At 40.2% G+C, this 20,396-nt stretch overlaps 1 protein-coding gene across 2 annotated transcripts in view; it reads left to right on the plus strand.

Moving 5' to 3' along the window:
• Window positions 1-20,396, plus strand: part of LOC142290868 (nectin-3-like protein) — a 67,461-nt gene that overhangs the window by 39,726 nt on the left and 7,339 nt on the right. For both annotated transcript variants that reach the window (XM_075334925.1, XM_075334924.1), the window contains exons 2-4: window positions 2,773-3,057; window positions 11,711-11,816; window positions 15,482-15,605. In XM_075334925.1, coding sequence (XP_075191040.1) covers window positions 2,773-3,057; window positions 11,711-11,816; window positions 15,482-15,605 — 515 coding nt within the window. The remainder of the gene's footprint in view (window positions 1-2,772; window positions 3,058-11,710; window positions 11,817-15,481; window positions 15,606-20,396) is intronic.

Raw genomic sequence — 20,396 nt, forward strand, 5'->3', positions numbered from 1 at the left:
TTCAGTTGATGTTGTGAACGGGTTCTTCTTCACCAAAGAAAGTATGCGGCGATCATCCACCACTGTTGTCATCCGTGGACGCCCAGGCCTTTTTGAGTTCCCAAGCTCACCAGTCAATTCCTTTTTTCTCAGAATGTACCCGACTGTTGATTTTGCTACTCCAAGCATGTCTGCTATCTCTCTGATGGATTTTGTCTTTTATTTCAGCCTCAGGATGTTCTGTTTCACCTCAATTGAGAGTTCCTTAGACCGCATGTTGTCTGGTCACAGCAACAGCTTCCAAATGCAAAACCACACACCTGTAATCAACCCCAGACCTTTTAACTACTTCATTGATTACAGGTTAACGAGGGAGACGCCTTCAGAGTTAATTGCAGCCCTTAGAGTCCCTTGTCCAATTACTTTTGGTCCCTTGAAAAAGAGGAGGCTATGCATTACAGAGCTATGATTCCTAAACCCTTTCTCCGATTTGGATGTGAAAACTCTCATATTGCAGCTGGGAGTGTGCACTTTCAGCCCATATTATATATATAATTGTATTCCTGAACATGTTTTTGTAAACAGCTAAAATAACAAAACTTGTGTCACTGTCCAAATATTTCTGGACCTAACTGTATATATATATATATTATATATTATATATATATATATATATATATATATATATATATATATATATATATATATATAATATGAATTTATCACAAAAAGACAATTATCTGTACCAAGGAAATAATACTGTGGGGTGTGGACATTCTTTGTGATTGATGAGGTGATTATTAATTTATTTTATTGCTTCTTGTAATTGATTGTGCTTTATTAAGATGTGTACTTCATATTTCTTTCTTTATTAATTCTAGATACTGATTTATGCATTTGCACCCTAATGTTACTACTATTATATACAGTATTGAATATCTTTGACCTTATTGACATATATATATATATATATATGTACAGGACAGACCAAAAGTTTGGACACACCTTCTCATTCGAAGAGTTTTCTTCATTTTCATGACTCTGAAAATTGCAGATTCACATTGAAGGCATCAAAACTATGAATTAACACATGTGGAATGAAATACTTAGCAAAGAAGTGTGAAACAACTGAAAATATGTCTTATATTCTAGGTTCTTCAAAGTAGCCACCTTTTGATTTGATTACTGCTTTGCACACTCTTGGCATTCTGGTATATACAATAGATAACACAGGATCCACCATTCACAATAGCTGATATCACAGCTCACCTCCTCCTATAGAATGACTGATATCTCCTCTATATACAGTAGATAACACAGGGTCCACCATTCACAATAGCTGATATCACAGCTCACCTCCTCATGTACAATGACTGATATCTCCTCTATATACAGTAGATAACACAGGATCTACCATTCACAATAGGTGATGTCAAAGCTCACCTCCTCCTATAGAATGACTACTAACTCCTCTATATACAGTAGATAACACAGGGTCTACCATTCACAATATGTGATGTCACAGCTCACCTCCCCTCTCCTGTACAATGACTGACAACACCTCTCTATATATAGTAGATATCATAGGATCCACCATTGGCAATTGGTGATGTCACAGCTCACCTCCAGTATAATGACTGATAACACCTCTATATACAGTAGATATCGTAGGCTCCATGATTTTTTAAGAGGTGCAAAAATTGCCATGCATGCTTTTCTTCATTTTGCAGAACTCTTATACCTGTGAATGGAGGGTTAGTGTAGCCACCTCTCTATTTCTGGCTGTGCATGAGAGAGCCCTGTTCTTGAGAAATATCCCATATATATCAGACATCTCTGGAATATGCTGTGCATGTGCCTTAAATGACCACAATGGGAATAACCCTCTAGTCTGTTGACATCTCCCAAACCCAATATATATTGCTTACACCTAATACTTACACAAAGGGTACATGATAACGTGATGATCGATCAGGGTCCAAACGTCGAGATCCACACCAATTCGAGATGAGACCCCCGACAATCCCAACTGAGATCCCAACTAATCCCAAACGGTACCCCCACCAATACCAGCAAGAACCTCACCAATCCCAGATGAGACCCCAACCAATCCAAAAGGGACCACCACCAATCCCAACCAAGACCCTCACCAATCCCAGCGGAGACCCCAACCAATCCCAAATGGGACCACCACCAATCCCAGCCGAGACCCCAAGCAATCCCAAAAGGGACCACCACCAATCCCAGCCAAGACCTCAACCAATCCCAAATGGGATTACCACCAATACCAGCCAAGACCTTCACAAATACCAGCCTAGACCCCAACCAATCCAAAAGGGACCACCACCAATTCCAACCAAGACCCTCACCAATCACAGCCAAGACCCTCACCAATTCCAAAAGGAACCAACATCAATCCCAGCCAAGACCCTCACCAATCCCAGCCACGACCCCAACCAATCCCAAAAGGGACCACCACCAATCCCAGCCAAGACCCTCACCAATCCCAGCCAAGACCCTCACCAATCCATAGAATGGGTCTCAGGTCAACAATTCATCAGTTATCACTATAAAAGGGAATTTCCATTTGGAAAATTTAAGGCATTTCAACAGGATATCCCATAAATGGCCAATCGATATATCAAGAACGCAGAGGCGATTGTGTGTGTGTGATGTTATTGATGTCTATGGGAGCCCTGACATTTGCCATGCATGCGCACTCTGCTCCCATATCAATAAATGCAAAAAGCTGCTTCGTTTTCATGCCCACCTCCCTTTGTCTTCTCCATTTAGTCATTGAGGATGTCCATGTCATTCCTCCACCGGAGCCGATCTTGGTTGGGCGTCTGGAGCAAACTGTGGCAATTTGTATCGTAAGAGCTGATGAACCTGCTGCAATTAAATGGAGAACCCGAGATCTGCCCTACAAAGTAGAAGAAAAGAATATAAGACATGAAAGTGGCATCTTTATCACCTGGAGTGAGCTGAAAATGATCCCAGAAAGAAGACTCCATGGAATGGAAGTGACCTGCGCCGTACAACAGCACGAGGGGACGCTCACAGTACAGAATATCCACTGTAAGTGCAGTCTGGAGAATACAGCAAATACTGCTCTATATCAGTATGGTGTTACTGAAGCACTCCATATATACAAGAATATATCTACTATAATACTGCCCTCTATATACAAGAATATATCTACTATAATACTGCTCCTATGTACACGAATATAACTGCTATAATACTGCTCCTATGTACAAGAATAAAACTACTATAATACTGCTCCTATATACAAGAATATAACTACTATAATACTGCCCTCTATATACAAGAATATATCTACTATAATACTGCTCCTATGTACAAGAATATAATTACTATAATACTGCCCCCTATGTACAAGAATAAAACTACTATAATACTGCTCCTATATACAAGAATATAACTACTATAATACTGCCCCTATATACAAGAATATAACTACTATAATACTACCCCTATGTACAAGAATATAACTACTATAATACTGCTCCCTATGTACAAGAATAAAACTACTATAATACTGCCCCTATGTACAAGAATAAAACTACTATAATACTGCTCCCTATGTACAAGAATATAACTACTATAATACTGCTCCTATGTACAAGAATAAAACTACTATAATACTGCCCCTATGTACAAGAATAAATAAAACTACTATAATACTGCTCCTATATACAAGAATATAACTACTATAATACTGCCCCTATGTACAAGAATATAACTCCTATAATACTGCCCCTATGTACAAGAATATAACTACTATAAAACTGCCCCCTATGTACAAGAATATAACTACTATAATACTGCCCCCTATGTACAAGAATATAACTACTATAATACTGCTCCTATGTACAAGAATATAACTGCTATAATACTGCCCCTATGTACAAGAATATAACTACTATAATACTGCTCCTATGTACAAGAATATAACTACTATAATACTGCCCCCTATGTACAAGAATATAACTACTATAATACTGCTCCTATATACAAGAATATAACTACTATAATACTGCCCCTATGTACAAGAATATAACTACAATAATACTGCCTTCTATGTACAAGACTATAACTACTATAATACTGCCTTCTATGTACAAGAATATAACTACTATAATACTGCCCCCTATGTACAAGAATATAACTGCTATAATACTGCTCCTATGTACAAGAATATAACTACTATAATACTGCCCCTATGTACAAGAATATAACTACTATAATACTGCCCCTATGTACAAGAATATAACTACTATAATACTGCCGTCTATGTACAAGACTATAACTACTATAATACTGCCCCTATGTACAAGAATATAACTACTATAATACTGCTCCTATGTACAAAAATATAACTACTATAATACTGCCCCCTATGTACAAGACTATAAGTACTATAATACTGCCCCTATGTACAAGAATATAACTACTATAATACTGCCCCTATGTACAAGAATATAACTACTATAATACTGCCCCCTATGTACAAGACTATAACTACTATAATACTGCCCCTATGTACAAGAATATAACTACTATAATACTGCCCCCTATGTACAAGAATATAACTACTATAATACTGCTCCTATGTACAAGAATATAACTACTATAATATTGCCCCTATGTACAAGAATATAACTACTATAATACTGGCCCTATGTACAAGAATATAACTACTATTATGTTGCCCCTATGTACAAGAATATAACTACTATAATACTGCCCCTATGTACAAGAATATAACTACTATAATACTGCCCCCTATGTACAAGAATATAACTACTATAATACTGCTCCTATGTACAAGAATATATCTACTATAATACTGCTCCTATGTACAAGAATAAAACTACTATAATACTGCCCCTATGTACAAGAATAAAACTACTATAATACTGCCCCTATGTACAATAATAAAACTACTATAATACTGCTCCCTATGTACAAGAATATAACTACTATAATACTGCCCCTATATACAAGAATATAACTACTATAATACTGCTCCCTATGTACAAGAATATAACTACTATAATACTGCCCCTATGTACAAGAATATAACTACTATAATACTGCCTTCTATGTACAAGACTATAACTACTATAATACTGCCCCTATGTACAAGAATATAACTACTATAATACTGCCCCCTATGTACAAGAATATAACTGCTATAATACTGCCCCTATGTACAAGAATATAACTACTATAATACTGCCCCTATGTACAAGAATATAACTACTATAATACTGCCCCCTATGTACAAGAATATAACTACTATAATACTGCTCCTATGTACAAGAATATATCTACTATAATACTGCTCCTATGTACAAGAATAAAACTACTATAATACTGCCCCTATGTACAAGAATAAAACTACTATAATACTGCCCCTATGTACAATAATAAAACTACTATAATACTGCTCCTATGTACAAGAATATAACTACTATAATACTGCCCCTATATACAAGAATATAACTACTATAATACTGCTCCCTATGTACAAGAATATAACTACTATAATACTGCCCCTATGTACAAGAATATAACTACTATAATACTGCCTTCTATGTACAAGACTATAACTACTATAATACTGCCCCTATGTACAAGAATATAACTACTATAATACTGCCCCCTATGTACAAGAATATAACTGCTATAATACTGCCCCTATGTACAAGAATATAACTACTATAATACTGCCCCTATGTACAAGAATATAACTACTATAATACTGCCCCTATGTACAAGAATATAACTACTATAATACTGCCTTCTATGTACAAGACTATAACTACTATAATACTGCCCCTATGTACAAGAATATAACTACTATAATACTGCCCCTATGTACAAGAATATAACTACTATAATACTGCCCCCTATGTACAAGACTATAACTACTATAATACTGCCCCTATGTACAAGAATATAACTACTATAATACTGCCCCTATGTACAAGAATATAACTACTATAATACTGCCCCCTATGTACAAGACTATAACTACTATAATACTGCCCCTATGTACAAGAATATAACTACTATAATACTGCCCCCTATGTACAAGAATATAACTACTATAATACTGCTCCTATGTACAAGAATATAACTACTATAATATTGCCCCTATATAAAAGAATATAACTACTATAATACTGGCCCTATGTACAAGAATATAACTACTATAATACTTCCCCTATGTACAAGAATATAACTGCTATAATACTGCTCCTATGTACAAGAATATAACTACTATAATACTGCCCCCTATGTACAAGAATATAACTACTATAATACTGCTCCTATGTACAAGAATATAACTACTATAATACTGCTCCTATGTACAAGAATATAACTACTATAATACTGCCCCTATGTACAAGAATATAACTACTATAATACTGTCCCTATGTACAAGAATATAACTACAATAATACTGCCCCTATGTACAAGAATATAACTACAATAATACTGCCCCTATGTACAAGAATATAACTACTATAATACTGTTCCTATGTACAAGAATATTACTATAATACTGCCCCCTATGTATTAGAATATAACTATAATACTGCCCCTATCTACATGAATATAACTACTATAATACTGCTCCTATCTACAAGAATATAACTACTATAATGCTGCCTCTATGTACAAGAATATAACTACTATAATACTGCCCCTATGTACAAGAATATAACTACTATAATAATGCTCCTATGTACAAGAATATAACTACTATAATACTGCCCTATGTATAAGAATATAACTACTGTAATACTGCCCTCTATCTACTAGAATATAACTATAATACTGCCCCTATCTACAAGAATATAACTACTATAATACTGCTCCTATGTACAAGAATATAACTACTATAATGCTGCCTCTATGTACAAGAATATAACTACTATAATACTGCCCCAAACTACTATAATGCTGCCTCTATGTACAAGAATATAACTACTATAATACTGCTCCTATGTACAAGAATATAACTACTATAATACTGCCCCTATATAAAAGAATATAACTACTATAATACTGCTCCCTATATACAAGAATATAACTACTATAATACTGCCCCTATGTACAAGAATATAACTGCTATAATACTGCTCCTATGTACAAGAATATAACTACTATAATACTGCCCCTATATAAAAGAATATAACTACTATAATACTGCTCCCTATATACAAGAATATAACTACTATAATACTTCCCCTATGTACAAGAATATAACTGCTATAATACTGCTCCTATGTACAAGAATATAACTACTATAATACTGCCCCCTATGTACAAGAATATAACTACTATAATACTGCTCCTATGTACAAGAATATAACTACTATAATACTGCTCCTATGTACAAGAATATAACTACTATAATACTGCCCCTATGTACAAGAATATAACTACTATAATACTGCCCCTATGTACAAGAATATAACTACTATAATACTGTCCCTATGTACAAGAATATAACTACTATAATACTGCCCCCTATGTACAAGAATATAACTACTATAATACTGCTCCCTATGCACAAGAATATAACTACTATAATACTGCCCCCTTTGTACAAGAATATAACAACTATAATACTGCCCCTATGTACAAGAATATAACTACTATAATACTGCTCCTATGTACAAGAATATAACTACTATAATACTGCCCCCTTTGTACAAGAATATAACAACTATAATACTGCTCCTATGTACAAGAATATAACTATTATAATACTGCTCCTATGTACAAGAATATAACTACTATAATACTGCTCCTATGTACAAGAATATATCTACTATAATACTGCCCCCTATGTACAAGAATATATCTACTATAATACTGCCCCCTATGTACAAGAATATAACTACTATAATACTGTTCCCTATGTACAAGAATATGCCCCCTGTGGTCCATTGGGTCCACTTATGCTCGCTGCATTACCAGCTATAGTGGCGAGCGTTACATAACGGAGAAGTAAATGTTTCTTACTATCTGATATAATAATATTTGTAACTGCTGCAAATTGTGGGCTGTGTGTAATGATAAAGCTGACGTGATTTCAAAGTGTACAATGCTCAGGGATACGGCTGAGCAATATGTGAAGAAGACAGATTGCTTCCAAGTATTAAGGCTGCTTTACACGAGACGACGGATCGTGCGATAGATCGTCAGGGTCACGGTTTTTGTGACGCACATCCGGCATTGCTTGCGACGTTGGGCTGTGTGACACCTCCGAGCGACGCAGTCTCGCTCACAAATCGTGAGTCGTGTACTCGTCGCTCGGTTTCATAATCTTGTTTAATTAAAATGGCGCCGGTTGCTCATCGTTCCCGGGGTAGCACTCGCCGCTCCGTGTGACACCCCGGGAACGATGAACTGCAGCTTACCTCCGTCCCGCGGCACCCGCCGGCTATGCGGAAGGAAGGAGGTGGGCGAGATATTTACGTCCCGCTCATCTCCGCCCCTCTGCTTCTATTGGCCGGCCGCTGTGTGACGTCGCTGTGACGCCGAACGTCCCTCCCCCTTCAGGAAGAGGATGTTCGCCGCCCACAGCGACGTCGCACAGCAGGTAAGTGCGTGTGACGGGGGTTATCGACTTTGTGCACCACGGGCAACTAATTGCCCGTGACGCACAAACGACGGGGGCGAGTACGATCGATCGTGAAATTGCACGCTAGATCGTACCGTGTAAAGCAGGCTTTATGGACTGATGAGAGCTGAGTGGCTCTTGAAGGAGGAGATGGATGAGCCGGGGCTGGCTCAGTAGTGGGCACATACCTCTTCCTCCACTCAGACACCAGCGAGGTGGATGTGGGGTCCTGCTGTTTGCGCTTCACCTTGGCTCTTCCAGAATGCCATGGTGCGGTAGCAATCAAGCTAATGGTACTTCATGTCAGCTGTATAGTGTCAGCTGGCATCAATCCCAGGGGTTAGTAATGCAGAGGGGTCTATTAGATGCCCCCGTTACTAACCCAGTAAGTTAAAAGAAAAAAAAAATACTCCAAAATATTTTATTTTAAAAACACACACATACACCGACCCTTGCCCTGGTTCACCAATTTATTAAATAAAAAAAAAAAAGTCATGCAGATACGAAGTAGTCCAACGAATCTGACGTAGTCCACAAATGGAAACTTGAAAGGAATAAAAAGAGAAGGAAAAAGACAACACTGTCCCTCATTTGCCAATTTATTATTAAAAAATAATCCCCATAGCTTCAATAAAGTCCATGGCGTTCCCTTGACAGCCACTGATTCTGTAGTACATCTTATTGAGCCTCGTTCTGAGAATGACACTTCATAGGTCACTCAAGTGCCCTCTGATACCCGGCAACTGACGAGCAGTGATGACGTCAGTAATGTTACCGCTCTCGCCGGGTCACACAGACGGCGGCCTGAGATCCGGAACTTCTAATGAGCCGCAGTGATGACGTCCGTAACGTTACCACCTAACATCACTCTCACCGGGTCACACAGACGGCGGCACGAGATCCAGCATGTCTGATGAGCGGTGACGTTACTGATATCATCACCGCTGGGCACAAATACAGGGGACATTATGGTAAGACCATGGACTATGTAGGAGCCGCGGAATATATTTGTTTTGTGATAAAAAGGTGAACAAAGGACAGAGTCTTATTTTTATTTCTTTACTCCTCTTTTTATCAGATTTACATTTGTAGACTATGTTGGATTTGGTGGACTACTTCGAAAGCATGTCTTTTTTTTTTTTAATAAAATTGGTGAACCAGGGCAAGAGTCAGGGTGTGTGTTTTTTTTTCTTTTTAACTTAGTTAGTAATAGGGTATTTGATAGACCCCTCTCCATTACCAACCCCTGTGCTTGATGCCAGCTGATACTACACAACTGACATCAACCCCAAAAACCATTACCTTGATTGCCGCCACACTAGTGCTATCTGAACGAGCCAAGGTGAAGCACTAGAATTGGCGCAACTAATGTAATGTGCCACTTTTGGGACGACTACGGGCTGCCATTTTGAGGTAGGAAAGGGCAAAATAACCCGCAGGCCCACAGCTGTCTGCTTTACCTTTGCTGGTTATCAAAAATAGGGGGGTCGTTTACTATCCCTCCTCCACCAGCTATCCCTACACTGCAGGTAACAGCTAATTCTGCACACAGAGACATTCTCCTAAGGAAGACAAAACCAAACTTTTACCTTCTTAAATATTCAGGTTTATTGATCTCTTGGGCTGACCGACAGTTCTGCAGTTGTTCAATTAGATAATTACTGTTTTGTTTTGGATTGTAAGAGACACTTTTCCTCTCAAAAATGTGGGAGGAAAATGAAGAGTGCGTTTTACAATCTGAATGTACCTTACCGGGAGGTGGAAAATGGGCACTATGCTGGCGGCAGGGGCTGTGCTGTCTTTGGGGGCTGTGCTGGCGGTGGGGGCTGTGCTGGTGGTGGGGGCTGTGCTGGCAGTGGGGCCTGTGCTGGCGGCTGGGGCCCGTGCTGGTGGTGGGGGCCCAGCTAGCTGTGTGAAGCAGGGTGGTGCGGCGGGTGTTCCAGATGCTCTGACAGCGTTGTGAGCTTCAAGGAAATGGCGCCCAGAGTCGATGCGTGCGCAGATGGAGCTCTTGGCTCAATATCTCATCTGCGCGCCCGCCGCCTCCAGCCCATTGATCTCCCAGCAGTAGACTTAAGGAAAATGGAACCTGGAGGGTGGCGCATGCGCAGATGAGATCTCGGCTTGTCATTGAGCCGAGAGCTCAATCTGTGCACGTGCCACCTCCGGGCGCTGTTTCTTTGAAGCCCACACCGCCTACAGAGCATCAAGGAGTGGGACACCTGCCACACCGCCCTGTTCCACATGGCCTCCACAGCCAGGACAGACCCCGCAGCTAGCAGAATCCTCGCAGCCAGCACACCCCCTTCGCAATGCCTGCAGCATCACTCTACTCAAGCACCGCCCCTGCCTCCTGTGACCCCGCTCCACCACTGCTGCCCCCCGTCTGGTAAGGCTACTTTCACACATCCGGTTTGAGTCGTGCGGCTCAATCCGGCTGTGAAACCTATGCAACGGATGCGGTGAAAACACCGCATCCTTTGCATAAGTTTTTACATGCGGCCGGTCCGGTTTTTTCCGGTTGCGGCACGCTACTGAGCATGCGCAGTGGAAAAAACCGCATGCGGCGGCCGGATGCGTTTTTTTTTCCGCATCGCGCCGCATCCGGCATCCATAGAAAATGCGCCGCAGCGGCCGGATGCGGCGCGATGCGGTTTTTTTTTGCCGGAGCAAAAAACGTTGCAGGGAACGTTCTATCCGGCCGCCGCATTTATTTATTTTGCCGCATCCGGAAAAAACCGGATGCACCGCAAAGCCATCAGGTACAATCCGGTTACAATGCAAGTCTATGGGGATAAACCGGATGCGATACCGGATCCGGTTTACCCGTTTTTTTCCGGATTGTACCTGATGGGAAAAAACTGATGTGTGAAAGTAGCCTAAGACACCACCGGAGTATAAGACGGACCCCATTTTTTCACTTTTTTTTTCTTTAACTTTGGGGTGCGTCTTATAATCCGGCGCATCTTATAAAACGAAAAATATGGTACTCATCATCATAAGTGCAAATTACCTAATAATTGTGCACCCAGTCTAAATCTTTTTGTTCTGCGTTGTCTTTAGTTGCTCCTGAGATGGTGAATATTGATGTTCTTGAAAATGCTGATGAATCGCTGCAGCTTTCCTGTCACTCAGAGGCGAATCCACCGGCTGAGTACATTTGGAAGAGGTAAGAAAGAGAAGGGACTTATAATGTTCACTTTACCAGTTATGCCCTTATGTTTTTTGTTTGCAAAAAGTTCGATCTCTGATGGTTTTTACAGCAGTTGTAACAACCTGGATCAGAGACAACTCCAATCCTGGCCATTTAATCCGTCAGATTCCACAGTCAATAAGCAGCATCTAAGTGGTTGATAGAGGCCCTCAGTTCAGACAGAGCCTTAAAGGATGCCTGTCAGTACTACGCTGAGACGAATCATACACAGTACTGCAGGTGTATTGCGGTTTATTATATGATCAATCAGGTTTGTAAAAATTCAAGTGGGACAAAAAAAAAAAAAAGTTTAAAATAGATTTAGAAAGCACAAATCCCTTCCATTACCAATTCAGAAAAGGAGAGAGGCCACCAACCTCCCTGACCTCAACACTATTGAGAACCTTTGGAGTATCCTCAAGAAAAAGATCTATGAGGGCGAGAAGCAGATCACATCAAATCAGCAGCTCTGGGAGACTATTCTGACTCCCTACAAAGAAATTCAAGCAGAAACAATGTAAAAACACATGTTCAATGGATGATATAAGAATTGTGAAGGTGGCAAAGAAGGGTGTTTGTTAGAGGGCTAGCTCCAATACCAATAGTAATCTGACTTGTCAATAAGGTTATATCGGCTGACTTCCAATATTAATTACACTTGGGGACAAGAAAATTTGTGCCTGAGATATTTAACCTGTTCTTCGGTCAGTTTTTGTCACCGATTCCCTTATTTTTCTTCCATCAGCAGATGTGATATACCCTATTTCTTGCAAGGAATTGCACTAGGGCAATCACCTTAAATAGACGAGCAGTAATCCGCCATCATGTGGGTATCTCAGTGTTCTCAGTATCTCGCTTCTATAGTTCCTAATCTTGGTGGAATTATTCACCAGGCACTTCACTTAAGGCCCAGTCACACTAAACAACTTACCAGCGATCCCAACAACGATCCAACCTGATAGGGATCGCTGGTAAGTTGCTAGGAGGTTGCTGGTGAGAGGTGACACAGTCAGACGCTCCAGCGATCCCACCAGCAACCTGACCTGGCAGGGATCGCTGGAGCATCGCTACACGGGTTGCTGGTGAGCTGTCACCAGCAACCAGTGACCAGCCCCCAGCAACGCACTGAAGCGATGCTGCGCTTGGTAACTAAGGAAAATATCGAGTAACCAACCCGATATTTACCTTGGTTACCAGCGCACGCCGCTTAGCGCTGGCTGCCTGCTCTTAGCTACAGTACACATCGCGTTAATTACCGGATGTGTACTCTGCTACACGTGCAGAGAGCAGGGAGCAGCGCACACTGCTTAGCGCTGGCTCCCTGCTCTTCTGGCTACAGCACACATCGGGTTAATTACCCAATGTGTACTGCAGCTACACGTGCAGAGAGCAGGGAGCAGCGCACAATGCTTAGCGCTGGCTACCTGCTCTCCTGGCTACAGTACACATCGGGTTAATTACCCGATGTGTACTCCAGCTACGTGTGCACAGAGCAGGAGCCGGCACTGACAGTGAGAGCGGCGGAGGCTGGTAACGAAGGTAAATATCGGGTAACCAAGGACAGGGCTTCTTGGTTACCCGATGTTTACATTGGTTACCAGTGTCCGCAGAAGCCGGCTCCTGCTGTCTGCACATTTAGTTGTTGCTCTATCGCTGTCACACACAGCGATCTGTGCTGCACAGCGGGACAGCAACAACTAAAAAATGGCCCAGGACATTCAGCAACAACCAACGACCTCACAGCAGGGGCCAGGTTGTTGCTGGATGTCACACACAGCAACATCGCTGCTGCGTCACAAAAGTTGTCCATCAGCAGCGATGTTGCTAGCGATGTTGCGTGACGGGGCCTTTAGCTCACCAAGGTTTTCTGGGAAACAATCCTAGTGGTGATAATGCACCTCGATACTTGTACAGACAAGGTGACAAAAAGAAGATTCCATTCTTTCTACTAGCTCAGTGAAATTATCTGCTTTATAGTTCCCAAAAAAATCTGTACAACCATAGTGAAAAGAGACCATGCATCTGCCTCAGCATTGTTCAATGACTCTTTGAAGTGTGGATCTTTATTAAGTTCTCTGATATGAGGACTGGAAAAAATACTCGCCTTTACGTTCTTCATGGTCAGTGCTGGAGTTCAATGACTTTACCCGAGGTGAGGTCCCGAAGTTCAGTGAGTTCACCTCAAGTCAGTTCAGCTGAGGTCACAGCTCAGGTAGCATGGGAACCTCCAGCTGTGACCTCAAGGGAACTCAGTGACGTCACCGCTCACAACTTTAGCTTAGTCAATGTGTCCCTGACGCCAACGTGAGTGGTCACGTTTTCTAACGTGATCACGCACTGCAACCTCAGATGTAGCAGAGCTAGGGTTATTGTGGGACCTTGTTTGTGTTACACTGCACCTACAGGGATGTTTTGGGGGTTAATAAGTTGAAATTGAAGAAAGAGGGTGTTGGGGTTTTTTTTTAAGTGAAAGATTTTTCTGTGTGTTTTGTGTTTATTTATGTTACTTACATATTTAGTAATGGGGTTCTCATAGATGATTTTCTGACAAATCACAGCTGCTATTAACCCCTCATATTACCCTGATGAGTGATTTTTGTATTTTATGTGAAATAAATTATTGTTTTCTTCATTTCTGTTTTACTTTTTTTTTACTTACAAGGTTAGTAATGGGGCGTCTCATACATGCCTCCTATCACTAATCTAGAGCTTGATGACAGCTGTCATTTGTTGACAAATCACAGCTCTCAACCCCTTTATACTAAAATGATTGCCACCACACCAGGGCAATCGGGATGAGCCGGGTAAAATGCCAGGATTGGTGTATCTAACTGATGCGCCAATTCTGGGGTGGTTGCAAGCTGCTTTTTTTTGGCTGGGGAGGGCCCAATAACCATGGGCCTCTCCAGCCTGAATATACCAGCCCCCAGCTGTCTGCCTTATCTTGGTTGGGTATCAAACTTGGGTGTGACCACAATAACCATGGGCCTCCCCAGCCTGAGTATACCAGCCCCCAGCTGTCTGCCTTATCTTGTTTGGATATCAAAATAGGGGGTGAGCGCACGCTATTTTTTAACATTATTTAAATCATTTTAAAAAGCTGAATGGCATCTATCGTATTTTGATACACATCCAAGATAACGCTCACAGCTGGGGGCTGCAGTCTCCAGCAGTCTGCTTTATCTGCGCTGGCTATCAAAAAGGGGAGACCCTAAGCCATTTTTTCCCCATTTTTTGACCCCAAGCCATTTTGCATAATAAGTTGAATTGTGGTGTATTTGTGTAGTGTGGTAGTTATTCATGTTCTATTAGATTGTCTGTTCTATGTATATAGCACAGACCCGTGGGGTGTGCTGCGCTTATAGCTGAATGTACACCACATCCATAGACCTCTATAGGCCTCCCTTGTATGTACTATCATATGACACCAAATTCACAAGGAGATGGCGCTGCGCAAAATTATTGTTCCATTTCTGGTGCAAACAGATGAATTAGCCCCATGGTTTTATTTACACGTTGCAAGATTACTGCAAAAGTTGCATCATGAACACAATGTGTGAATATACCCCAACACTGTCTATTCATGAACCTCATTAATTAGGGAACTCACTGACTATCACTGATATGTTACTTTATTATAGGGGAGACCAAGTTATTAAATCCGGGGTGCCATCTGTGACTCTTCCAAAAGAAGCTGAACCAGGACTGTATAAATGTGAGGCCAAAAACTACCTGGGTGTAAACGCCGCAAACCTGCAGATCGTGGTGAGTGCCTGATATACCCTGAAAATCAGATAAGATATATTATCATACCTTGCTAAATGCATCCCTGCAGCCTAACACTGTGATAACTACAATGCTGGTATAACCTGGACATCTCCTGTATATAATTATATATGTACAGCTGGTATAACCTGGGTATCTCCTGTATATAATTATATATGTACAGCTGGAATAACCTGGGTATCTCCTGTATATAATTATATATGTACAGCCAGTATAACCTGGGCATCTCCTGTATATAATTATATATGTACAGCCGGTATAACCTGGGCATCTCCTGTATATAATTATATATGTACAGCTGGTATAACCTGGGCATCTCCTGTATATAATTATATATGTACTGCTGGTATAACCTGGACATCTCCTGTATATAATTATATATGTACAGCTGGTATAACCTGGGTATCTCCTGTATATAATTATATATGTACAGCTGGTATAACCTGGGCATCTCCTGTATATAATTATATATGTACAGCTGGTATAACCTGAGCATCTCCTGTATATAATTATATATGTACAGCCGGTATAACCTGGACATCTCCTGTATATAATTATAAATGTACAGCTGGTATAACCTGTGCATCTCCTGTATATAATTATATATGTACAGCCGGTATAACCTGGACATCTCCTGTATATAATTATATATGTACAGCTGGTATAACCTGGGCATCTCCTGTATATAATTATATATGTACAGCCGGTATAACCTGGACATCTCCTGTATATAATTATATATGTACAGCCGGTATAACCTGGGCATCTCCTGTATATAATTATATATGTACAGCTGGTATAACCTGGGCATCTCCTGTATATAATTATATATGTACAGCTGGTATAACCTGGGCATCTCCTGTATAGAATTATATATGTACAGCCGGTATAACCTGGACATCTCCTGTATATAATTATATATGTACAGCTGGTATAACCTGGGCATCTCCTGTATATAATTATATATGTACAGCCGGTATAACCTGGACATCTCCTGTATATAATTATATATGTACAGCCGGTATAACCTGGACATCTCCTGTATATAATTATATATGTACAGCTGGTATAACCTGGGTATCTCCTGTATATAATTATATATGTATAGCCGGTATAACCTGGACATCTCCTGTATATAATTATATATGTACAGCTGGTATAACCTGGGTATCTCCTGTATATAATTATATATGTACAGCTGGTATAACCTGGGTATCTCCTGTATATAATTATATATGTACAGCTGGTATAACCTGGGCATCTCCTGTATATAATTATATATGTACTGCTGGTATAACCTGGACATCTCCTGTATATAATTATATATGTACAGCTGGTATAACCTGGGTATCTCCTGTATATAATTATATATGTACAGCTGGTATAACCTGGGTATCTCCTGTATATAATTATATATGTACAGCTGGTATAACCTGGGTATCTCCTGTATATAATTATATATGTACAGCTGGTATAACCTGGACATCTCCTGTATATAATTATATATGTACAGCTGGTATAACCTGGGTATCTCCTGTATATAATTATATATGTACAGCCGGTATAACCTGGACATCTCCTGTATATAATTATATATGTACAGCTGGTATAACCTGGGTATCTCCTGTATATAATTATATATGTACAGCCGGTATAACCTGGACATCTCCTGTATATAATTATATATGTACAGCTGGTATAACCTGGGTATCTCCTGTATATAATTATATATGTACAGCTGGTATAACCTGGACATCTCCTGTATATAATTATATATGTACAGCTGGTATAACCTGGGTATCTCCTGTATATAATTATATATGTACAGCTGGTATAACCTGGACATCTCCTGTATATAATTATATATGTACAGCCGGTATAACCTGGACATCTCCTGTATATAATTATATATCTACAGCTGGTATAACCTGGGCATCTCCTGTATATAATTATATATGTACAGCTGGTATAACCTGGACATCTCCTGTATATAATTATATATGTACAGCTGGTATAACCTGGGCATCTCCTGTATATAATTATATATGTACAGCTGGTATAACCTGGGCATCTCCTGTATATAATTATATATGTACAGCAGGTATAACCTGGACATCTCCTGTATATAATTATATATGTGCACCCGGTATAACCTGGGCATCTCCTGTATATAATTATATATGTAGAGCTGGTATAACCTGGATATCTCCTGTATATAATTATATATGTACAGCTGGTATAACCTGGGCATCTCCTGTATATAATTATATATGTACAGCCGGTATAACCTGGGTATCTCCTGTATATAATTATATATGTACAGCTGGTATAACCTGGACATCTCCTGTATATAATTATATATGTACAGCTGGTATAACCTGGGCATCTCCTGTATATAATTATATATGTACAGCAAATATAACCTGGACATCTCCTGTATATAATTATATATGTGCACCCGGTATAACCTGGGCATCTCCTGTATATAATTATATATGTACAGCTGGTATAACCTGGGCATCTCCTGTATATAATTATATATGTACAGCTGGTATAACCTGGGCATCTCCTGTATATAATTATATATGTACAGCCGGTATAACCTGGGCATCACCTGTATATAATTATATATGTACAGCCGGTATAACCTGGGCATCACCTGTATATAATTATATATGTACAGCCGGTATAACCTGGGCATCACCTGTATATAATTATATATATACAGCCGGTATAACCTGGGCATCTCCTATATATAATTATATATGTACAGCCGGTATAACCTGGGCATCACCTGTATATAATTATATATGTACAGCCGGTATAACCTGGGCATCACCTGTATATAATTATATATGTACAGCCGGTATAACCTGGGCATCTCCTGTATATAATTATATATGTACAGCCGGTATAACCTGGGCATCACCTGTATATAATTATATATGTACAGCCGGTATAACCTGGGCATCACCTGTATATAATTATATATGTACAGCTGGTATAACCTGGGCATCTCCTGTATATAATAATGCTCTCAGCGTACACTGCACACTTGTAGGATTCTCCTATGCGAGTGGCAAGAGTGGACGATCATGTGAGCACAAAAATGCAATTTGTATTCTTCTGGCCACATTTCGACTATACATGACCAACCTCACTCAATTCATTTTTTACTGAGGCAGTGCATGTCTAGTCAGCATGTGACTGCATGTATGCAAATCACATAGGTAAGGTTTCACCTCCAGCACCAAAGAATCCTGATAGCATGCAGTGCGCGCACTGTGAGAATTTAGAAGACTGCGGTCACATAGAGTGACACATAGATTGACTGCAGACTTGTCAAAAACTTAGGCAACACCTTTAATGCTCCTAAAATAAATAAAAAAGTGACCCTTAACTTGTCAGATGGCAGAACACTTTATTAAAATCACATAGTCTTACAAATTATGGATTGTTATATGTGTACAGCATCAGAACAAATAACGGTACAATAATATATCATCAGCAGTACAGAAATTTATCATAAGAACCACCAGTAGAACAGAAATACATCCATATAACCCCCATCAGTACAGAAACACAGTATCAAAACCTTCATCAGTACAGGAATACATCACTAGAACCACCAGCAGTACATGGCAATTCAACTGCAATGTCAGGTCAGACCCATATAAATTTGTATCGCATGAACCTACAACTTCCATTATGTCCTTAATAATGGTAAAGAGATCCTGGGAGTTATTGGTATCCGTCATCATCAGACTGTGGATCTGTCATGCGATGTTCGGTTCTAAACGCATTAGTGCTATAGCATTGTCAGGTTCTGTTCAAACTGCAGAGCACAACAGGCAACCTGATGTTTCTTACTTGTTCAGTCAGAGCTGAGTGTTGGCTATTTTATGTGCACTGTTCCCCAATCCTGCAGAAGTTAATTCCTGCTGGCCTGGGGAACTCTGCTGGAGCTCAGGTTGCTAATTACCAATCACAGCCATCACCTTCCTGTATAAGATTCTGGATCCTGGTGCTCAGTGCCAATAATAGCTCTAGCTTCTACAGCGATCTTGGTCTTATAGTGGTGATCCTATCTTTGGTGATCTGTGGTGTGTTACACTGTGTAGTGCAGAAGTTTCACTGTTAGTTTACTTCCTTGTTATGATCCGGAACCATGGAAGACCACCACAAATCATTGGTTAAAGGTGACAAGAGCATTGGCAACTAATCTGGCCGCCATCCCCTTACTAACCATCAACACTAGAAGTAGCCAAGGGGTGAACTAACATCCTGTGCACCGCGAACCCAGCCGGAGAACTAGCAATCCTAAAGGTAGGAAAGATGAATAACTCTCTGCCTCAGAAAATAGACAAGAATAGCAAGCCCCCCACATTCAAAGACTGCGGTGATATAGGAAGACACAATACACATATAGATGACAGGATTAGCAAAAGGTGAGGCCCCCACTGACTAAAATATGAAAGGACAGGAAAGGGACTGATGGTGGCCAGAGAAAAACCCTGCAAAATTCCAAATTCCTGATAGTACAAAAAGGCCCTCAGATCGCACGATCTGAACTCCGTCCTATACCAGGTGCTCTTGTCATACCAATGAACAGAAAATAAGAATCATAACAAATTCAACAAGCCACAAACCCAAAGGAGCTATACTCCAAACAGAACTGCAGGGAGTTCCCCAGCCAAGCAACTGAGGGGGAAAATCCCTGCATGCAAATAAACTGAAAACAACCACAGCAAATGACAAACCCAGAAAAGA

Source organism: Anomaloglossus baeobatrachus, chromosome 2, assembly GCF_048569485.1.
Source record: "Anomaloglossus baeobatrachus isolate aAnoBae1 chromosome 2, aAnoBae1.hap1, whole genome shotgun sequence".
NCBI classification, from domain to species: domain Eukaryota; kingdom Metazoa; phylum Chordata; class Amphibia; order Anura; family Aromobatidae; genus Anomaloglossus; species Anomaloglossus baeobatrachus.